The sequence below is a fragment of the Oncorhynchus mykiss genome, chromosome 25 (assembly GCF_013265735.2).
Source record: "Oncorhynchus mykiss isolate Arlee chromosome 25, USDA_OmykA_1.1, whole genome shotgun sequence".
NCBI classification, from domain to species: domain Eukaryota; kingdom Metazoa; phylum Chordata; class Actinopteri; order Salmoniformes; family Salmonidae; genus Oncorhynchus; species Oncorhynchus mykiss.
Window position 1 is genome coordinate 42,768,328 of NC_048589.1, and position 22,497 is coordinate 42,790,824.

The 22,497-nt window shown below is 45.4% G+C and overlaps 1 protein-coding gene across 2 annotated transcripts; it reads left to right on the forward strand.

The window, feature by feature from the left end:
• The first annotated feature begins 115 nt into the window (after window positions 1-115).
• On the forward strand, window positions 116-21,644 carry golga5 (golgin A5). Of its 2 annotated transcripts, none has more exons than XM_036962681.1 (14): window positions 116-633; window positions 1,021-1,740; window positions 1,921-2,157; window positions 2,397-2,616; window positions 3,198-3,321; window positions 6,960-7,163; window positions 7,359-7,529; window positions 7,808-7,936; window positions 11,201-11,299; window positions 12,683-12,908; window positions 17,192-17,291; window positions 18,145-18,208; window positions 20,016-20,157; window positions 20,230-21,644. In XM_036962681.1, exons 2-13 carry the CDS (start codon window positions 1,029-1,031, stop codon window positions 20,100-20,102), a joined length of 2,373 nt encoding a protein of 790 aa, XP_036818576.1. In that variant the 5' UTR covers window positions 116-633; window positions 1,021-1,028; the 3' UTR covers window positions 20,103-20,157; window positions 20,230-21,644. The 2 variants fall into 2 exon arrangements, with proteins under 2 accessions (XP_036818576.1, XP_036818577.1); XM_036962682.1 differs by having other exon boundaries at window positions 20,016-20,156; window positions 20,225-21,644.
• The last annotated feature ends 853 nt before the right edge of the window (window positions 21,645-22,497 follow it).

Here is a 22,497-nt window from a genome sequence, read left to right on the forward strand (position 1 = left end):
CCAAGTACGATTTACCGAGATCCTATTGGTGGGTTCTATCATTATTTGCATATTTCAGTTAGGGAACGCCCACACTGAAGTGCTCGTGTGCAATAACCCTATTCGCCCTTGTACTCCATCTAAACAACAAACACATTTTAAACTTTGGAAAAATGGTCAAGTCTTCCAACTTAGCCCTCTCTATTCGTAACATATTTTAGTTTTGGGAACACAAAACGGTATTGAGATCAAATGTTTCATGATGAGAAAATTTGCTGAATATCGGCCAAATTCCATCTCCCCCTACTTGGATTCCTCTCATCACCTTGGTGTTGAGTGGAAATGTCAACCGGATATTTCAGATTTATACATTCGGTGAAACACCTGGTTTACTGTTCTATCTGTGTCAAAATCCTGACAGCTGGCTTGTATTTTAATCAGGCATCGAGATAGGCGTTCTGTTTTTGGGGGTCCTTGCGTTAGTTCCTGGTCCACGTATGAGACAGATCCAAACGCTAATATTTACCTAACAAAGATTTACCAGATAATGTGTAAATGTGACACTATAGTCTATCTGTTGATTATTCATCCCGGTCTATAAATTGTCTGGGATATTTATTTATTTTTAGTTTTGGACGTCGCTGTTGTTATACGGTAAGTCGACTAGCTAGTTAGCGATAATGGATGCTAATATGTTAAGATAGTTTGGTTGTCGGACCCTGTGTAATCCACCCCTGATTTATGCCGAAAGCTGAAAGTTGATATCTCAGTATGTTGTTAAACGTACCCACACAGACCATTTTATACTATTTTGAGGGTTAATTTAGTGATCACCCGGATTTCTAGCTAGCCTTCAAAGATGTTAGCCATAACATCAACAATCTTGCTATCTGTTGGACGGTAGAAGCAATGTCATCATAACATTTTGCATTATCTTTTGGTTTTAGGGGAATGTCTTTTGACATACACATGAGATTTTGTCACAAAAGCTATTGTTATTTAATTTCTGAATCTGACAAACTGATTAATTTGTGTTTCTAGGATGCAGAATGTCTTGGTTGGCTGACCTGGCAGGGAAAGCTGAAGACTTCCTGAATAAAGTGGATGCAGGAGCTGCCAGCCTGACCAAACCCCAAGGCCGCACCTCCTCCTTCTCCTCAGCCTACGATGCTCCTGACTCCACCGAAACCTCTCCGTACAGTAGCACCGGCTACAGCACCAACACATCAGAGACACAGCAACACCCCTATGGGAACTCCACCTCCCACAACGCACCAGGATCTGGTTTCATTACTGCAGCTGCTGGCAACATCAAAAAATCCAAAGGTTCCCTGTTGACTAGCTCAGCCACAGTCTCCACTACCAGCACCCTTCCCCTGGGGTCTTCCAGCACTGCCTCCTCCTCCAGCTCCATCAAACCCTCCTCCAGCTTTGTGAGGCCCAGTAAGAAGAGTCAGAGTGAGCAAGATGTAGATGATGACCTGTTGTTTGACTTCCTTAACAGCTCAGACCCTCCGGCGGCCAACGAGAGGCGGGAGGTCAGACCAAGAGATCCTCTCAGAGTATCTCCTGAAGGATCAGGCTCCCCACAGCCAGCACCTCCTGTCTCGGCTGCTGCCCCCATCATGGTCCCCTCAGCCCCCTCCACGCCCCCCTCCCTACGGGGCATGTCGCGAACCTCCAGCTACAGCTCTCTGTCCACCAGTACTCACAGTGCCAAAACAGGGGGTTCGGAGGATGGCTCTGCCAAAGAAAGTCAAGGTACTGACACTTAAACTGGTAATGTTAATGTCAAGGCACTGTCTTTTTGTTATTTTATGTTTGGTCGACATCATATACGTTTATGAAATAATCAACAGTGTTCTAGTTACAATTGCTAATTTAAATCATCCGCTCAACGTTCCCTCCTTTATATGTGTTCTCTCTTTCTCTTTTTTCCAGACACACCTGATGGTTCTGACTCTGGGTTGGCTGTTCCCCAGTCTATCACCTACTTATCAGAGTCTCCGGCCACATACGAGGCCCCTCCCCCAGCCCTGGCCCCGCCCCCTATAGAGGAGCAGCAGAGTCAGATGATGTCCAGTCTGCGTTTGGAGAACCAGCTACTGAGGTCAGAGGTCACCTCCCTCAACCAGGAACTGGCATCCATCATCCAGAGAGCCAAAGACACTCAGGAGGGTGAGAGAGCTGAGAGAGAGAAGACTGAGGAAGAAGACTCATGTCCGGTCCCAAATCTGTTTATGCTGTCTTGCCAACTCCTATGGTCGTTGTCATGCCGATGGATGTTGTCTTGCCAACACAGCACTGACAGATCTGGGACCAGGTTTTGCTCGTGTATGTGTAGCAGACACCTAAATAATGTGGTTTGGTTTATGTCTGTCGTGGGCGTAACTATGGTCATAATCTCTTTCCTACAGAATTGAACCAGGCACGGTTACGCACAGAGAAGTGGAATTCGGACCAGTCTCGCACAGACCGCACGGTCAGGGAGCTGCGGTCGCAGGTTGATGACCTCACAGAGGCCCTCGGTGCTAAGGACGGGCAGTTGGCCGTGCTGAAAGTCAGGCTGGATGAGGCAGATCAGTTACTGAAGTCACGGAGCTCTGCTCTGGAGGAGGCACAGACTGAGAGGTCCCGGTATGTTTACAATCTTTGTTAGATGGATAGGCCTGGAAGTACTAAATCTGTCTGCTTCATTCATTATTAGTAAAAGACAACTACATTTGTCAGAAGGTATGTTTAATTAACCAAATCTTTGTGAATGAATAGATCCAGTCAATGAGGCTGTCCTACTGCTTCAACATTTACATATTAGTAAAAACATTTTTTTTTAACAGTCAGAGAATAATCCATATCTAACCCACGTGAGCACTGTTAACATGGTGTTGCTCCGGAGGCTCTGTGTGAGGTGCTCTCTGAATAGCTAGTCTATGTGTAACGGAGGTGAGAACGTGCCGTAAGCTCCACTCCACAGCTAGCTTGAAAATGTCGCCAATGAAGTTATTGAATCGGATCCTTTTCTGTAGGACGACTGGTTGGTTGGTACGTTGTCAAGGAGGTCCGGTCACGTGTCTTTATGGAGAACCGCTGGTCCGAGCCCAGTAACCAAGGGAACCGGGACAGTGGAGGAAACGAAGCTCTGTTCTGTTCTGAAGTTGGTTTTGTATAGTACTAGGGAGACGACGACTAACTGTGTACCCCCCCCCCGTCATGTCCAGGATCCTCCAGGACCACACAGAAGGAAGCAGTATGCAGTCCCAGGCCATGACGACCATGCAGGAGAGACTGAGGGAGGCAGACATGGCTCTACGCAGGGAACAGGATGGCTATAGACAGATGCAGGTAGAAAAATATATACACACACACGGTCCCAACTCTCAAGTACACATTGATATATATATATATATATATATATATATATTTTTTTTTTAAATGAATCTTTAATCTGTCAAAGCAAAATTAAGGATGGTGTAACTAGTGGAAACAGGGCACGTTCTTCATGTACATTCAGAAAGTACAGACCACTTTTTCAACATTTTGTTATGTTACAGCCTTATTCCTAATCAATCTACACACAATACCTCACATTTACATAAGTATTCAGACCCTTTTACTCTGTACTTTGAAGAAGCACCTTTGGCAGAGATTATAGCCTCCAGTCTTCTTAGGTATGACGCTACGTACCCGTGGCGGCAGGTAGCCTAGTGGTTAGAGCCAAATCAAAATCAAATCAAATTTATTTATATAGCCCTTCGTACATCAGCTGATATCTCAAAGTGCTGTACAGAAACCCAGCCTAAAACCCCAAACAGCAAGCAATGCAGGTGTAGAAGCACGGTGGCTAGGAAAAACTCCCTAGAAAGGCCAAAACCTAGGAAGAAACCTAGAGAGGAACCAGGCTATGTGGGGTGGCCAGTCCTCTTCTGGCTGTGCCGGGTGGAGATTATAACAAAACATGGTCAAGATGTTCAAATGTTCATAAATGACCAGCATGGTCGAATAATAATAAGGCAGAACAGTTGAAACTGGAGCAGCAGCACAGTCAGATGGACTGGGGACAGCAAGGAGTTATCATGTCAGGTATTCCTGGGGCATGGTCCTAGGGCTCAGGTCCTCCGAGAGAGAGAAAGAAAGAGAGAATTAGAGAGAGCATATGTGGGATGGCCAGTCCTCTTCTGGCTGTGCCGGGTGGAGATTATAACAGAACATGGCCAAGATGTTCAAATGTTCATAAATGACCAGCATGGTCCAATAATAATAAGGCAGAACAGTTGAAACTGGAGCAGCAGCACAGCCAGGTGGACTGGGGACAGCAAGGAGTCATCATGTCAGGTAGTCCTGGGGCATGGTCCTAGGGCTCAGGTCCTCCGAGAGAGAGAAGGAGAGAATTAGAGAACGCACACTTAGATTCACACAGGACACCGAATAGGACAGGAGAAGTACTCCAGATATAACAAACTGACCCTAGCCCCCCGACACATAAACTACTGCAGCATAAATACTGGAGGCTGAGACAGGAGGGGTCAGGAGACACTGTGGCCCACTCCGAGGACACCCCCGGACAGGGCCAAACAGGAAGGATCGACACAGCCAGTAACCGAAAGGTTGCTAGATTGAATCCCTAAACTGACCAGATAAAAATCTGTCGTTCTGCCCCTGAACAAGGCAGTTTAACCCACTGTTCCCCTGAACAAGGCAGTTAACCCACTGTTCCCCTGAACAAGGCAGTTTAACCCACTGTTCCCCTGAACAAGGCAGTTTAACCCACTGTTCCCCTGAACAAGGCAGTTTAACCCACTGTTCCCCTGAACAAGGCAGTTTAACCCACTGTTCCCCTGAACAAGGCAGTTTAACCCACTGTTCCCCTGAACAAGGCAGTTAACCCACTGTTCCCCTGAACAAGGCAGTTTAACCCACTGTTCCCCTGAACAAGGCAGTTTAACCCACTGTTCCCCTGAACAAGGCAGTTTAACCCACTGTTCCCCTGAACAAGGCAGTTTAACCCACTGTTCCCCTGAACAAGGCAGTTTAACCCACTGTTCCCCTGAACAAGGCAGTTTAACCCACTGTTCCCCTGAACAAGGCAGTTTAACCCTCTGTTCCCCATAAAGCCGTCATTGTAAATAAGAATTTGTTTTTAACTGACTTGTCTAGTTAAGTAAAAGTTAAATAAACTCTAAAGAAATACAGGTTTGGTACACCTGTATTTGGGGAGTTTCTCCCATTCTTCTCTGCAGATTCTATCAAGCTCTGCCAGGTTGGATGGGGAGTGTCGCTGCACAGCTATTTTCAGGTCTCTGTAGAGATGTTCAATCGGGTTCAGGTCCGGTCTCTGGCTGGGCGACTCTAGGACATTCTGAGACTTGTCCCAAAGTCTTGGCTGTGTGCTTAGGGTTGTTGTCCTGTTGGAAGGTTAACCTTCGCCCCAGTCTGAGGTCCTGAGCGCGCTGGAGCAGGTTTTCATCAACAATCTCTCTATACTTTGCTCCATTCATCTTTCCCTCGATCCTGACTAGTCTCCCAGTCCCTGCCGCTGAAAAACATCCCCGCAGCATGATGATCCCACCATCTTGGTTTCATCCAAGCGGGCTGTCATGTGCCTTTTACTGAGGAGTGGCTACCGTCTGGCCACTCTACCATAAAGGCCTGATTAGTGGTGCTGCAGAGATGGTTGTCCTTCTGGAAGGTTCTCCCATCTCCAAAGAGGAACTCTGGAGCTCTGTCAGAGTGACCATCGGGTTCTTGCTCACCTCCCTGACCAAGGCCTTTCTCCCCCGATTGCTCAGTTTGGCCGGGCAGCCAGCTCTATGAAGAGTCTTGGTGGTTCCGAACTTCTTCCATTTAAGAACGATGGAGGCCACTGTGTTCTAGGGGACCTTCAATACTGCAGAAATGTTTTGGTATCCTTCCCCAGATCTGTGCCTCCACACAATCCTTTATTTAATTAAAAAATATATATATTTACATTTATTTTGACTTTTTACCCATTTTTTCAATCCCCAGTTTCGCGGTATCTAATTGGTAGTTAGTCTTGTCTCATCGCTAAAACTCCCGTGCGGACTCGGGAGAGGCGAAGGCCGAGAGCCGTACGTCCTCCGAAACACGACCCAACCAAGCCGCACTGCTTCATGACCCAACGCCAGCTTAACCCGGAAGCCAGCCGTTACACCTGGCGACCGTGTCAGCGTACATGCACCCGGCCCTCCACAGGAGTCGCTAGAGTGCGATGGGACAGGGACATCCATGCCGGCCAAACCCTCCCCTAAGCAGGACGACGCTGGGCCAATTGTGCGCCGCCCCATAGGTCTCCCGGCTGCGACAGAGCCTAGACTCTAACCAAGATCTCTAATGGAACAGCTAGCAACTGCGATGCAGTGCTTTAGACCACTGCACCACCCGGGAGGCCCCGCCTCGACACAATCCTGTCTCGGAGCTCTATGGACAATTCCTTCCACCTCATGGCTTGGTTTTGGCTCTGACATGCACTGTCAACTGTGGGACCATTTATATAGACAGGTGTGTGCCTTTCCAAATCATGTCCAATCAAGTTGTAGAAACATCTTAGAGATGGTCAATGGAAACAGGATGCACCCGAGCGCAATTTCGAATCTCATAACAAAGTGTCTGAATACTTATGTAAATAATGTATTTCTGTTTTTTTACATTTTTTATAAATATTCAAAAAAAAAAAAACATGTTTTGCTTTGTCATTGTGGGGTATTGTGATGTCATTATGGGGTATTGTGATGTCATTATGGGGTATTGTGATGTCATTATGGGGTATTGTGATGTCATTATGGGGTATTGTGATGTCATTATGGGGTATTGTGTGGTTGATTTGATTTAGTTTTATTTAATACATTTTAGAATAAGGCTGTAATGAAATGTGTAAAAAGTCTAGGGGTTCTGAATACTTTCCCAAAATGCACTGTAAAGTCAATCATAGACTACATAACGTGTCGTCTCCGTGGTTCCCACAGAGTGAGTTTGCGGTGCGGCTATCTAAGGTGGAGGCGGAGAGGCAGACGCTAGCGGAGGCTGTGACGGGCGCAGAGAGACGGGCGTCGGATGACAAGCACCGGGTCGAGGACCTCCAACAGCAGATGAGGAGTGCCCGGAACGCAGCCGAGACTGCCAAGCAGGAGTTACAGGACTATAAACACAAAGCCTCCCGCATACTACAGGTAAGAGATAGAGATCTTTAAAAACATAATAATAATAATAATAATAATAATAATAATTATTATTATTATTATTATTATTATTATTATTATTATTATTATTATCTGTCACACATGGGAGATTTAGGACACAACTCACTATTTCCTTTCTAATGCTTTTGTTTGTGTGTGTGGTGTGTGTGTGTGTGTCCTCTCCAGTCCAAAGAGAAGCTGATCAGCAGCCTGAAGGAGGGGTCAGGCTTGGATGGTCTGGAAGGAGGAGGAGCCGGAGTTTTGGAGCTGGAGGAGCTTAGACATGAGAAGGAGCTGCAGAGAGACGAGATCCAGAAACTACAGGGACAGATGCAGACGCTCCGTGCTGAGATACAGGTGAGAAGGGACTGGAGATGGTTTCAATGATATATATCCATCTCTCGGGCCGACACCCCCTTAGCACACATACAAAGCAACTTACAGTACAATGTGAGCGCATACAATTCTTTAGTATGTTGATGTGATTCCTGCAGTATCCCTGCGGAACTTGAACTCCTCACCTTGCCGTTGCATGGCACCAACTGAGCCACACAGGACATGCTTACTTCAAGACAACCTTGGTAGCTGGATGACCTGGCTGTAAGAGTGAGATGTTGTGACCTTTCTTCTCCCAGGACTTGGAGGTAGCGGCCCTGACTGAGGCAGAGACGTGGCGAGAGCAGCAGCTGGAGAACCAGGAGCAACAGGCCCGACAGACCAGAGCCAAGCAGGAAGTGGAGGCCGAGGTGGAGCGCTACAAACAGGTAGCAGAATATATCTTATTATACCACGGGCGTTGTTGAATACTCCTTTCTGATTGGCTTGGAGAGGGCATTCTAGAGCATGCGTTATTTCTCTGTAATGTACACTATAATTCAATGGCTCTGAAGGTCATTGTTGTGTGTTTTTATGTTTGAGCTGCTTTTGAAAGCAAAAGTCAAACATTATTGGCGTTGTTGAAAAATTGAATTTCATAATAGCAAGCTAGGACTGACGCTTTTCGTTGCCGCGATGAGACAAGATTGTAACTACCAATTAGATACCGTGAAACTGGGGTAAAAGTTTTGGGTTTTTTTTTTATTCAAAGAATGCTGTTCATTGACTACAGTTCGGCGTTCACCACTATTGTTCCATCCAAGCTCAACACTGAGCCCAGGGTCTGGACACCACCCACTGCAAATGGATTCTGGTCTCACTGACGGGCAGACCACAGGCTGTGAGGTTTGTCAACAACACCTCCTCCACACTGACTCTTAACACAGGGGTCCCCCAGGGGTGTGTCCTCAGTCCTCTGCTGTACTCCCTGTTCACCCACAACTGTGTGACTTTGCACGACACCAACTCCATCGTCAAGTCTGCTGACGACACATCACGGTTGTAGTCCTGATAACCAACAACAATGAGACAGCCTTTAGGGAAGAGGTCAGTGAACTGGCATTGTGTTGTCATGACAACAACCTCTCCATCAGTGTCAGCAAAATAAACAAGTTGATTGTTGACTTCAGCAAGCAGAGGAAACATTCCCCGATTCACATCAATGGGATCACGAGTTTCAAGTTCCTCTGCGTCCACATCACAGAGGACTTGACATCGACCAACAACACCACCACTCTTGTCAAGAGGGCGCAACAGCGTCTCTACTTCCTAAGGCGGCTGAATAAATTTGGGATGCCACCCCAGATCCTCACCAAATACTACCGCTGCACCATCGAGTGCGTCCTGACCAGTTGCATCACAGCCTGGTAAGGGAATTATTCCATACACGACCGCAAGGCCCTCCAGCGGGTGGTGAAGACGGCCCAGTACATCCCTGGGACCGTGGCCCTCCAGCGGGTGGGGAAGATGGCTCGGTACATCCCTGGGACCGTGGTCTTCCAGTGGGTGGTGAAGACGACCCAGTACATCCCTGGGACTGTGGCCCTCCAGCGGATGGTGAAGATGGCTCGGTACATCCCTGGGACCGTGGTCTTCCAGCGGGTGGTGAAGATGGACCAGTACATCACTGGGACTGTGGCCCTCCAGTGGGTGGTGAAGATGGCTCGGTACATCCCTGGGACCGTGGCCCTCCAGCGGGTGGTGAAGATGGCTCGGTACATCCCTGGGACAGTGCTCCCACCCATCCAGGACTTCAACTCAAAATGGTGTCTGAGGAAACATCATCAAGGACCCCACACACCGCAGCCACGATCTGTTCTCTCCCTTAGCGTTGGGAAGACTGTATCAGAGCATGAGATCTGATACCAACAGGCTCAGAGACAGTTTCTATTTACAAGCCATCAGACTGCTGAACACTTGAACTGGACTGATCACCTGCTCTGATTCTCCGCACACATGCACTCACTCACATATACACAGACATACACACAGTATGTGGACACACCCCTTTTTTCAGCCACACCCCGTTGCTGATGGGTGTATAAAATCGAGCCCAGCAATCTCATTGGCAGTTGTGTAAAGCTCGCCGCTATTGGACTCCGGAGCAGTGGAAACACATTTTCTGGAGTGATGAATCACTCTTCAACATCTGGCAGTTTGACTGCCGAATCTGGGTTTGGCGGATGCCAGGAGAACGCTACCTGCCCGAAATAGATAGTGCCAACTGTAAAGTTTGGTGGAGAAGGAATAATGGTCTGGGGCTGTTTTTCACGGTTCGGGCTAGGCCCCTTAGTTCCACTGAAGGGCAACCTTAATGCTACAGCATACAATGACATTCTAGACGATTATGTGCTTCCAGCTTTGTGGCAACAGCCCTTTCCTGTTTCAGCATGACAATTGCACAAAGCAATGTCCCATTCAAAAATGCTTTGTCGAGATCGGTGTGGAAGAACTTGACTAGCCTGCACAGAGCCCTGACCTTGACTCCATCGAACACCTTTGGGATGAATTGGAACGCCGACTGCGAGCCGCGCCTAATCGCCCAACATCAGTGCCCGACCTCACTAATGCTCTTGTGGCTGAAATGGAAGCAATTCCCCGCAGAAATGTTCCAACATCTAGTGGAACGCCTTCCCAGAAGAGTGGAGGCTGTTATATCAGCAATGTTCCATCATCTAGTGGAAAGCCCAGAAGAGTGGAGGCTGTTATAGCAGCAATGTTCCAACATCTAGTGGAACGCCTTCCCAGAAGAGTGGAGGCTGTTATATCAGCAATGTTCCATCATCTAGTGGAAAGCCCAGAAGAGTGGAGGCTGTTATAGCAGCAATGTTCCATCATCTAGTGGAAAGCCTTCCCAGAAGAGTGGAGGCTGTTATAGCAGCAATGTTCCATCATCTAGTGGAAAGCCTTCCCAGAAGAGTGGAGGCTGTTATAGCAGCAATGTTCCATCATCTAGTGGAAAGCCTTCCCAGAAGAATGGAGGCTGTTATAGCAGCAATGTTCCATCATCTAGTGGAAAGCCTTCCCAGAAGAGTGGAGGCTGTTATAGCAGCAATGTTCCATCATCTAGTGGAACGCCTTCCCAGAAGAGTGGAGGCTGTTACATCAGCAAAAGGGGGGGCCGACTCCATATTAATGCCGCCGATTTTGGCATGAGATGTTCGACGAGCAGGTGTCCACATACGTTTGGCCATGTGGTGTACGTTCATGCTACACACATCACAACTGTTGCTACCAGACTCTTATTACACTGCTCAGTTTATACACTGTCCCCCCCCCCCCCCCCCCCCTTCCCCAATACACCTGTAAATATTATAAATTATGCCTTCCTGTGTTATACTGATGCTAAAATGTGTATTCAATTCTTATTTTTTGTATTCTTATTTTTTCTTATTGTTGCATAGTCGAAGGATCCTGCAAGTAAGCATTTCATTGGACGATGTCTACCCAAGCATAACCAAAGCAATCCTACTAATAAAACTTGGACCTTGGGTTCCTATTCATTTGAGGTGTGCAACGGAGAAAAAAAAACACATTATGAAACGTTTTGCAATGTAAAACGTGCGTTTCTTATTGGACCACATGTCCAGGTAGTCCCTGCCTGTTTCTTTCTCTATATCTGGGCTAAGTGGGAACTTCTTTGTGTGATGTAGGAGCTACAGTATGTCGAGGAGGAAAACCACCGTGCCAAGACCACGCTGCAGAGTCGCATCAAGGATCGGGAAGATGAGATCCAGAAACTCAGAAACCAGGTAAAATAGACAGTTGAAGTTTACAATCACTTAGGTCGGAGTCGTTAACATGCGTTTTTCAAACCGCTCCACACATTTCTTGTTAACGAACTGTAGTTTTGGCAAGTCGGTTAGGACATCTACTTTGTGCATGACACAAGTCATTTTTCCAACAATTGTTTTTACAAGTCCTCAACTGGCTGCTTCATTAAATTGTACCCCGCAAAGCACCAGTCTCAACGTCAACAGTGAAGAGCCGACTCCGGGATGCTGGCCTTCTAGGCAGAGTTGCAAAGAAAAAGCCATATCTCAGACTGGCCAATAAAAATAAAAGATTAAGATGGGCAAAAGAACACAGACACTGGACAGAGGAACTCTGCCTAGAAGGCCAGCATCCTGGAGTCTCCTCTTCACTGTTGACGTTGAGACTGGACAGAGGAACTCTGCCTAGAAGGCCAGCATCCCGGAGTCGCCTCTTCACTGTTGACGTTGAGACTGGACAGAGGAACTCTGCCTAGAAGGCCAGCATCCCGGAGTCGCCTCTTCACTGTTGACGTTGAGACTGGACAGAGGAACTCTGCCTAGAAGGCCAACATCCCGGAGTCGCCTCTTCACTGTTGACGTTGAGACTGGACAGAGGAACTCTGCCTAGAAGGCCAGCATCCCGGAGTCGCCTCTTCACTGTTGACATTGAGACTGGACAGAGGAACTCTGCCTAGAAGGCCAACATCCCGGAGTCGCCTCTTCACTGTTGACGTTGAGACTGGACAGAGGAACTCTGCCTAGAAGGCCAGCATCCCAGAGTCTCCTCTTCACTGATGACGTTGAGACTGGTGTTTTGCGGGTACTATTTAATGAAGCTGCCAGTTGAGGACTTGTGAGGCGTCTGTTTCTCAAACTAAACACTCTAATGTACTTGTCCTCTTGCTCAGTTGTGCACCGGGGCCTCCCACTCCTCTTTTTGTATTCTGGTTAAAAAATCTATCCGTTTCCAGCTACAATAGTCATGTACAACATTAACAATGTCTACACTGTATTTCTGATCAATTTGATGTTATTTTAATGGACAAAAAAAAAAAAGTGGTTTTCTTTAAAAAAACAAGGACGTTTCTAAATGATCCCAAACTTTTGAACGGTAGTGAATGTCAATAAAGTTCACATAATAAAATATATATATATATATATATATATATCGTGCAGTGAAATGCTTATAGTCCAAGCTCCTAACAATGCAGTAGAATGTCAAAAAAAGGCCAATTTTTTAGGAGAATAATTTTAGGACTATAAACATTTCACTGCACGATATATAACATCTGCTTAGCTGTAAGTGACCAATACTCTTATTTGATTTTTAGAAGTAGCACAAGTAATGTAACATTTCCCTGTCCCCGCCCCCCTCCCTAGCTGACCAATAAGGCTCTGAGCAGCAGTAGCCAGGTGGAGCTAGAGAGCAGGTTACACCAGCTGACGGAGACTCTGATCCAGAAACAGACCATGTTGGAGTCCCTGGGAACAGAGAAGAGCTCACTGGTCTTCCAGCTAGAGAGGCTGGAGACCCAGCTGAAGAGCGTCCAGGGAGGAGGGCAGACCGGGGGGCCGGCCATTAACATGAGCAGCATGGAGAGCCCAGGTGAGGCTGGGGCTGTTTTTTTTAAAAATAGCACCCTATATACATTTAGTACACTATTTTTGACCAGCTCAGGTGAGACTGATATCATGTGGACGAATATGATTAGGTAGCCTGGTTGTCATGTGGACGGATATGATTAGGTAGCCTGGTTGTCATGTGGACGGATATGATTAGGTAGCCTGGTTGTCATGTGGACGGATATGATTAGGTAGTCTGGTTGTCATGTGGGCGGATATGATTAGGTAGCCTGGTTGTCATGTGGACGGATATGATTAGGTAGCCTGGTTGTCATGTGGGAGGATATGATTAGGTAGCCTGGTTGTCATGTGGACGGATATGATTAGGTAGCCTGGTTGTCATGTGGACGGATAGGATTAGGTAGCCTGGTTGTCATGTGGACGGATAGGATTAGGTAGCCTGGTTGTCATGTGGACGGATAGGATTAGGTAGCCTGGTTGTCATGTGGACGGATAGGATTAGGTAGCCTGGTTGTCATGTGGACGGATAGGATTAGGTAGCCTGGTTGTCATGTGGACGGATAGGATTAGGTAGCCTGGTTGTCATGTGGACGGATAGGATTAGGTAGCCTGGTTGCCATGTGGACGGATAGGATTAGGTAGCCTGGTAGCCATGTGGACGGATATGATTAGGTAGCCTGGTTGCCATGTGGATGGATAGGATTAGGTAGCCTGGTTGTCATGTGGACGGATATGATTAGGTAGCCTGGTTGCCATGTGGACGGATAGGATTAGGTAGCCTGGTTGCCATGTGGACGGATAGGATTAGGTAGCCTGGTTGCCATGTGGACGGATAGGATTAGGTAGCCTGGTTGTCCCAGATTTGTTAATGTGTTAATGTGTCTCCTTTAGGTATTGGTCTGGGTCCAGGCTAAGGGCTAGTTCAGGGTGGGGAATTATTATTTTGGGGAAAAAAACAAACTCCAGGCTACTAGATAAATTATGTAGAAATTATAATGGACTTTAGTATATTTTTTTAAAATAACTGCCCTTTTGCTGGCTTGCAAATTGTTTTTGATGAACAAATCGGTCTGAAAATGAATCTGTGCTGCCCTGTGCTGAGTTTTGAAATCCGGGTGTTGCCCTCGAGCCAAGATGTGTTCCAACCCCTGGACCAGTTGGTTAAAGTGGTCTTTTTCTTGACGATCAGCTAACTTTATTTGATAGATCGTCGTTGCAAGTAAATATATATACATTGATTTGAGATTTGGGAAGCATTTTTTTTTTGTTGTTGGTATTTGATGAAGAAGCACTCAGCTCAAGCTCTTTTACTTCATTTTTTTATTTTTAGATAAATAAATTTAAAAAATTGTCTTCAGATGACCACTCAAATTTTTTGGTATATGTAAAGCATTTCCCACACTGAGAGCAGAGGTAGGGTCTCTCCTGTGGGAACTCTCTTGCGCTTACTGTGCGTGAAGGAAACTCTTTCTACGCTCTGTAGAAGAGAAGGCTATTTCTTCTGTGTGGATCACCTGGTAGCTTGTAAGATCACTGGTGTTCGTCAAACGTCTTCCCACATTCAGTGCAGAGATAAGGACGTTCTCATGTGTGCCATGCCTAGTGAAAACTCTTCCCACACTCATCACAGGTGTATGGTCTTTAACCCAGTGTGGATCATCATGTGTTTATTATCAAGCTCATCTTTTCGACGAAAGATGTGTACCACATTGTTGGCAACAGTGGGGGGTTTTCCCTCCTGTGTGGATTAACTTGTGCCTACTGAGAGAGAGTGTGTGTGTACGACGAAAACTCTTTTATTTTTTACACACGCTGTACAAGGGGAAGGATCTTTCTCCTGTGTGGATCCACACTGGTGCTTTATAAGATCTGCAGAGTGTGAGAACATACTCCCCCCCACCCACATTCAGTGCAGTGGTAGGGCTTTTCTCTTGTGTGACCTGGCTGGTGTGTCTCTTCAGTTTTCTCTGCAGGTGAAGCCGTTCCTTTATCCATCACAGGATGTATGGTCTTTAACCCAGTGAGTTATCAATGGGTCTTTTTCAGCAGGAATTTTTTTTTACCGAAAGCTTTACCACGCAGAAATGATTTCTGTTTCCATCTTCCTTTTCATCTCCTTTTGGATTTTCTAACCTTGTGTGGGTTAGGAACCTAATTTTTTATTTTTTTTCACATAATTTCCATGTGTTTTGGTGGGTTAGGAACCTGTTTAGTTCACATCATTTCTATGTGTTTTGGTGGGTTAGGAACCTGTTTTGTTCACATCATTTCCATGTGTTTTGGTGGGTTAGGAACCTGATTTTTTTTTTTCACATTTCCATGTGTTTTGGTGGGTTAGGAACCTGATTTTTTTTTTTCACATTTCCATGTGTTTTGGTGGGTTAGGAACCTGTATTCACATCATTTCCATGTGTTTTGGTGGGTTAGGAACCTGTATTGTTCACATCATTTCCATGTGTTTTGGTGGGTTAGGAACCTGTTTTGTTCACATCATTTCCATGTGTTTTGGTGGGTTAGGAACTTGATTTGTTCAGATCTGTGCCTTTTAGGATGTCCTTTTATCTGACATCGTGGTGCATTTGTACTTTAGAGACAAACTCAGATCCTTCTCTCTTCCTCAAACTCACTTAATAACAAGACATCAGCCTGTTTCATTTCAATGTTCAGATTCCTGTATAATCCCTTTTCGATTCTATTTAAATAATGCTTTCAGCCGGGTGACTTTTCAAACCCACTTCTGTTGCTTCAGTTTGTGAACAGTCATGTGAAAATTTGTCTAAGGCCCGGGAGTAATACTTATGTGTTGACGACATGTGACCAGGCTTCTTCACACTCCTGTCTGGAAAAAGCCTGTTGGTCAGCGGCTGGTCCAAAATCAGGCTCACTTTTCACCAAAACAGGAAGCGGGGAGGAAAGGCTGGTTCTGGTGAACAAATCACAGCTCACCTCACAGCTAGATCCTATATGAAAGCACATACAGTGTAATTATTATATAATTGACTAAACATGGCTATGACATTTAATACTTAATTTGACAACCGACAACATTATCTAGTTCTTTTCTGCAGAAGCTTTTGAGACATCTGCATAAAATCATAACAGAAATATTTCATTAAAGAAATCTGTAGATTAAAACAAAAAAAAAAATAGCAGTGTTTGTTTGTTTGCTCACTGCTCTGAATACCAACTTCAATATCAATTTGAGTCTTCACAGCGTTGTTTTCAGAGATTGAACAAACAAGATTACATTAAACATGACAACCAGCAGAACTAAACAAAACGGATTCACTTTCAGTTCTCTACTCTCTTATGTTTCATTACCCCTAAAGTTGTTTTTGTTTTTGTCTTTAAGTTAACTGTAGCATAGGCCTTTACAGCTACACAACAAGAGAAATGCAGCTATACAACCGTACAACAAGAAAGCATAATCAAAATGACCAGAATCCAGTTGAACATCGGAAGGACTCATAGATTTACCACAGGTTTTTTTTATATTGACACTTCTCGGGGGACAGCAAGATTAGGGGTGGACAGCAAGATTAGGGGGGGACGGCAAGATTAGGGGGGGGACAGCAAGATTAGGGGGGGGGACAGCAAGATTAGGGGGGGGGGGCAGCAAGATTAGGGGGGGGGGACAGCAAGATTAGGGGGGGACAGCAAGATTAGGAGGAACAGATCTCCCTTGTTCCTAAAATAGAGAAGTCTTCTCCCTTGTTCCTAAAATAGAGAAGTCTTCTCCCTTGTTCCTAAAATAGAGAAGTCTTCTCCCTTGTTCCTAAAATAGAGAAGTCTTCTCCCTTGTTCCTAAAATAGAGAAGTCTTCTCCCTTGTTCCTAAAATAGAGAAGTCTTCTCCCTTGTTCCTAAAACAGAGACGTCTTCTCCCTTGTTCCTAAAATAGAGAAGTCTTCTCCCTTGTTCCTAAAACAGAGACGTCTTCTCCCTTGTTTCTAAACAGAGACGTCTTCTCCCTTGTTCCTAAAACAGAGACGTCTTCTCCCTTGTTCCTAAAATAGAGAAGTCTTCTCCCTTGTTTCTAAATATAGCACTCATTTGCTCCAGTGGTAGTAGGACTTTTTAATCTCACAATTCCACTGATTTTATTGTTTGTGGCTGGTGTTTTTTATCCAGTTCTAGAGAATGTATTTGCAGGGCACAGAGTACATTTTTTTTTTTTTAAGGAGATTTGAGCATATTTTGGGGAAGCTGAGATGTTACTAGTAAAAGATGTGCGATTTGTTTATGTTTTCACCATAACCTCTTGGATGGCAGGACTAAAAAGGCCTTTTATGTTAACTTCACACAGGGACACGCCAGAGGAATGCACCAATCCTGTTCAACGACCACGACAGTCCAGGAGTGTATGGACAGGTACGCAAGGCAGCCAGCACCATCGACCGGTTCAGGTGAGCTATTATACCAGAGGGTTGGCCTTATCATAACATACTTTTTTGGGGGGGGGTTTTAAAAGGAGTGTGATTTTTTTTTAAATATTTATATATATATATATATATATATATATATATATATATATATATATATATATATATATATATATATATATATATATATATATATATATATATATATATATATATATATATATATATATATATATATATATATATATATATATATATATATATTTATTTATTTATTTTATATTATGCTTTTATTCAGACAGTACAGAAATGGGGGTAGACAGGCCAGACAGGATGGAAACGGGGGTGGTGCTGGGCCAGACAGGATGGGAAACGGGGGGTGGTGCTGGGCCAGACAGGATGGGAAACGGGGGGTGGTGCTGGGCCAGACAGGACGGGAAACGGGGGGTGGGCAGGGCCAGACAGGATGGGAAACGGGGGGTGGGCGGGGCCAGACAGGACGGGAAACGGGGGTGGGCGGGGCCAGACAGGACGGGAAACGGGGGTGGGCGGGGCCAGACAGGATGGGAAACGGGGTGGGCGGGGCCAATCAACCACAAGACCTTCAAGGCTCTTATTTTAGTTTCAGGAATGTTACCATACAACTACACCTGCAGGTTAAGTTTGAGGAATTGTTTGGTATTGTTAACTAGTCACAATAACATGAGCTGTTTGTGTGTGTTTTGTTGTTGTTAAAAGAGCAGTGGAATTTAATTCTCGTTCTGTACGTTGTGATGCTTAATTCAGATTTTATAGGCACGAATGTTTACCATTCAACCACACGAGTGTCACACATTTATCTCACCTCGACAATAATCCGAACATCTTGTCCTTCCAGCATCCGGTTAGGAATCTTCCTGAGACGCTACCCCATGGCTCGGGTTTTTGTAATACTGTATATGGTGAGGGTCTTTGGCTCTAATGCTATTTGTGTATTTTTTTTTTTGTATCGCAAACTTAGTTTTTTTAATTGCAACTACTATAATTACTATACATGTAACGCTAACCAAAATACACTGCTCAAAAACATAAAGGGAACACTTAAATAACACATCCTAGATCTGAATGAATGAAATATTCTTATTAAATACTTTTTTCTTTACATAGTTGAATGTGCTGACAACAAAATCACACAAAAATGATCTATGGAAATCAAATGTATCAACCCATGGAGGTCTGGATTTGGAGTCACACTCAAAATTAAAGTGGAAAACCACACTACAGGCTGATCCAACTTTGATGTAATGTCCTTAAAACAAGTCAAAATGAGGCTCAGTAGTGTGTGTGGCCTCCACGTGCATGTATGACCTCCCTACAACGCCTGGGCATGCTCCTGATGAGGTGGCGGATGGTCTCCTGAGGGATCTCCTCCCAGACCTGGACTAAAGCATCCGCCAACTCATGGACAGTCTGTGGTGCAACGTGGCGTTGGTGGATGGAGCGAGACATGATGTCCCAGATGTGCTCAATTGGATTCAGGTCTGGGGAACGGGCGGGCCAGTCCATAGCATCAATGCCTTCCTCTTGCAGGAACTGCTGACACACTCCAGCCACATGTCTAGCATTGTCTTGCATTAGGAGGAACCCAGTGCCAACCGCACCAGCATATGGTCTCACAAGGGGTCTGAGGATCTCATCTCGGTACCTAATGGCAGTCAGGCTACCTCTGGCGAGCACATGGAGGGCTGTGCGGCCCCCCAAAGAAATGCCACCCCACACCATGACTGACCCACCGCCAAACCGGTCATGCTGGAGGATGTTGCAGGCAGCAGAACGTTCTCCACGGCGTCTCCAGACTCTGTCACGTCTGTCACATGTGCTCAGTGTGAACCTGCTTTCATCTGTGAAGAGCACAGGGCACCAGTGGCGAATTTGCCAATCTTGGTGTTCTCAGACAAATGCCAAACATCCTGCACGGTGTTGGGCTGTAAGCACAACCCCCACCTGTGGACGTCGGGCCCTCATGGAGTCTGTTTCTGACCGTTTGAGCAGACACATGCACATTTGTGGCCTGCTGGAGGTCATTTTGCAGGGCTCTGGCAGTGCTCCTCCTTGCACAAAGGCGGAGGTAGCGGTCCTGCTGCTGGGTTGTTGCCCTCCTACGGGCTCCTCCACGTTTCCTGATGTACTGGCCTGTCTCCTGGTAGCGCCTCCATGCTCTGGACACTCCGCTGACAGACACAGCAAACCTTCTTGCCACAACTCGCATTGATGTGCCATCCTGGATGAGCTGCACTACCTGAGCCACTTGTGTGGGTTGTAGACTCCGTCTCATGCTACCACTAGAGTGAAAGCACCGCCAGCATTCAAAAGTGACCAAAACATCAGCCAGGAAGCATAGGAACTGAGAAGTGGTCTGTGGTCACCACCTGCAGAACCAGTCCTTTATTGGGGGTGTCTTGCTAATTGCCTATAATTTCCACCTCTTGTCTATTCCAGTTGCACAACAGCATGTGAAATGTATTGTCAATCAGTGTTGCTTCCTAAGTGGACAGTTTGATTTCACAGAAGTGTGATTGACTTGGAGTTACATTGTATTGTTTTAAGTGTTCCCTTTATTTTTTTGAGCAGGGTATAAGTTAAAATTCTCTGTGCCTTTTTTAACTGAATAAAACCAATGAAACCAGTACAAACCTCTTGCTGTTTCAAAATAAATGTGTGTCACAATGATCTTTTAAAGCCCAGTTTGTTTTTTTTGTTTTTTTTCAGGCACTACTGCACCTATGGGTCATGATTGTTCTGTTGACCTATTCTCCAGAGATGCATGAGATCCACGACCATCCTGCAGGGACATAGAACTCAAGGCCTGAACGATGTCATGATAGAGCTTTACATATATATATATATATATATATATATATATATATATATATATATATATATATATATATGTATATGTATATGTATATATATATATGTGTATGTATGTGTTGTTTTGATCTGGGGTAAGGTGAAGATGCGTTCTCTTTGTCATCAAAGACTAGCCTGGTGCCAGATCTGTTTGTGCTGTTCAGACAGCCGGTAACCCTAAAGTCACAGAACTATTCTCTCAGCTACAGCCGGTAACCCTAAAGTCACAGAACTATTCTCTCAGCTACAGCCGGTAACCCTAAAGTCACAGAACCATTTCTCAGGCTGGATGGCAGGTCTCCGCCACACCCATTGATACCACTGATGTGTGAGGGGGGAAAAAGGACAACGAATTGTTTTGCTTAATTTAATACATTTTCCAAAATTGTGTGTTTAGTCAAGCACATAACCACTATTATTTTGTAGTTAGCTCCTTGGTAAAGGCGTCATTACGACGAAAGTAAGTTAGCTACAGCATTTATTAAACGAACCGAGAACATTTTCTTGACTGCACGCGTTTTTTTTGCTCTCCGTAACACGAGAGCGTTGACGAGCGAAGGGGGGGAAATGTGCGCGTCGTTGCGCGGATGGGAAACGGTCATGGCAGAGAGAGCTCCTCCACCCGGTACCGTCCTTCACAGAAAGTTATGTTAAGACGTTTTAACGATTACTAGGCCAATGTTAATGGATCAGTTTTTTTGATCTGTCCTTGATTATAGCTAGATGTCAACAGTGCGCTGCTAATGCTGTGGTAAATCAGTTCACCAATGACAACGAGGCATGTTGAATTAATGGTAGTCTAGTAGTCAGACCTGATGGATTAGATCAGGGATAGAGATCTGGAAACCAGTTGAGGTAGCTTCTAATTCAGTTGAGGTAGCTTCTAATTCAGTTGAGGTAGCTTCTAATTCAGTGGAGGTAGCTTCTAATTCAGTGGAGGTAGCTTCTAATTCAGTTGAGGTAGCTTCTAATTCAGTTGTTTCATGTTCCATATAGCCGACAGTAAGCTAGACCTAATACATTGCATCCAGTAATTGAATTATTCCGAATTCTCCCCATAACAAAATGAAAACGCCAGTTTACACTTTCACTAGACTCTATCCACATAAAGACATCTATTAATTAGAATTTCCCCTAAATTGAACCTAGAAAAAAATGTGAACGTGTCATTGAGACCACCTCAATTTGATTTAGGATCAAACACAAGATTACATTTTTATATAATATAAGACTAGGTTTCAAGAAATGGCAGTTTTAAAGCTTTTTTTTTATTTTTTTATTTTTTTTATGTTAAAATGTCGTTAATGGGGTCTGTGGTGCCGCGCTTAAGTGATACTTCAAGGTTGGCAGGTCTGTGTTTTGCCAGCGCCGTTCTCCGTTGGCATGACAATGACCATAGGAGTTGGCTAGAAAGCACACCTAGATCTGAGACCAAAGGCTAGTTGGGAGTAGGGATGGAGCAAGCTGCTGATTTAATGGCTCGATAGGCACAGAACTGACATGTTAGCTACTCTATGGGACACGGACTGACTTAGGATCACTTTTCCCTGTTATCCACCTCCTAAGGGTTGCACAATTCTTGTAACTTTACCCAAAATGTCAAGGTTTTCCAGACATTCTCTCTGGCGGTTTCCTGCAATCAGGAGAATAACCAAGGAGGGAATCAGAGGGGGGGGGGGGGGGGGTAACCAAGGAGGGAATCAGAGGGGGGGGGGGGATAACCAAGGAGGGAATCAGAGGGGGGGGGGGGGGGGGGGGGGGGTAACCAAGGAGGGAATCAGAGGGGGGGGATAACCAAGGAGGGAATCAGAGGGGGGGGGAATAACCAAGGAGGGAATCAGAGGGGGGGGATAACCAAGGAGGGAATCAGAGGGGGGGGGATAACCAAGGAGGGAATCAGAGGGGGGGGGGATCCACTAACTGGAATCCTCCAACTTGGATTTCTGGGAATTTTGGAAAAAGTTACTAGTATTGTGCAACTCACCCCCGTCCCCTGTCTCCCCCCTTGTCCCCTGTCCCCTGTCTCCCCACGTCCTACCTAAAGATCCACAGGTCAGTCACAGTAGAACTGTGTTTTTTTTAGCTGTTATTACGCAGTCAGATGCTGGTGGTTGGTGCAGTGATGCCGGCATATTCATTACAGTTATATTCATTTCTCCTGATCCCCTTCATGATGGGATCCCTTCATATGATGTAACCCTCCCCGTCTTAAATCTGTTCCTTTCTATGGGGGAAATAAACGGTTTCCATCCACAGTCTTCACGTGAGTAAAATCATACCTAGAAAAATATTATATATATATATATATATAAAAATAAAGCTGGTATGGAAACCGGAACAT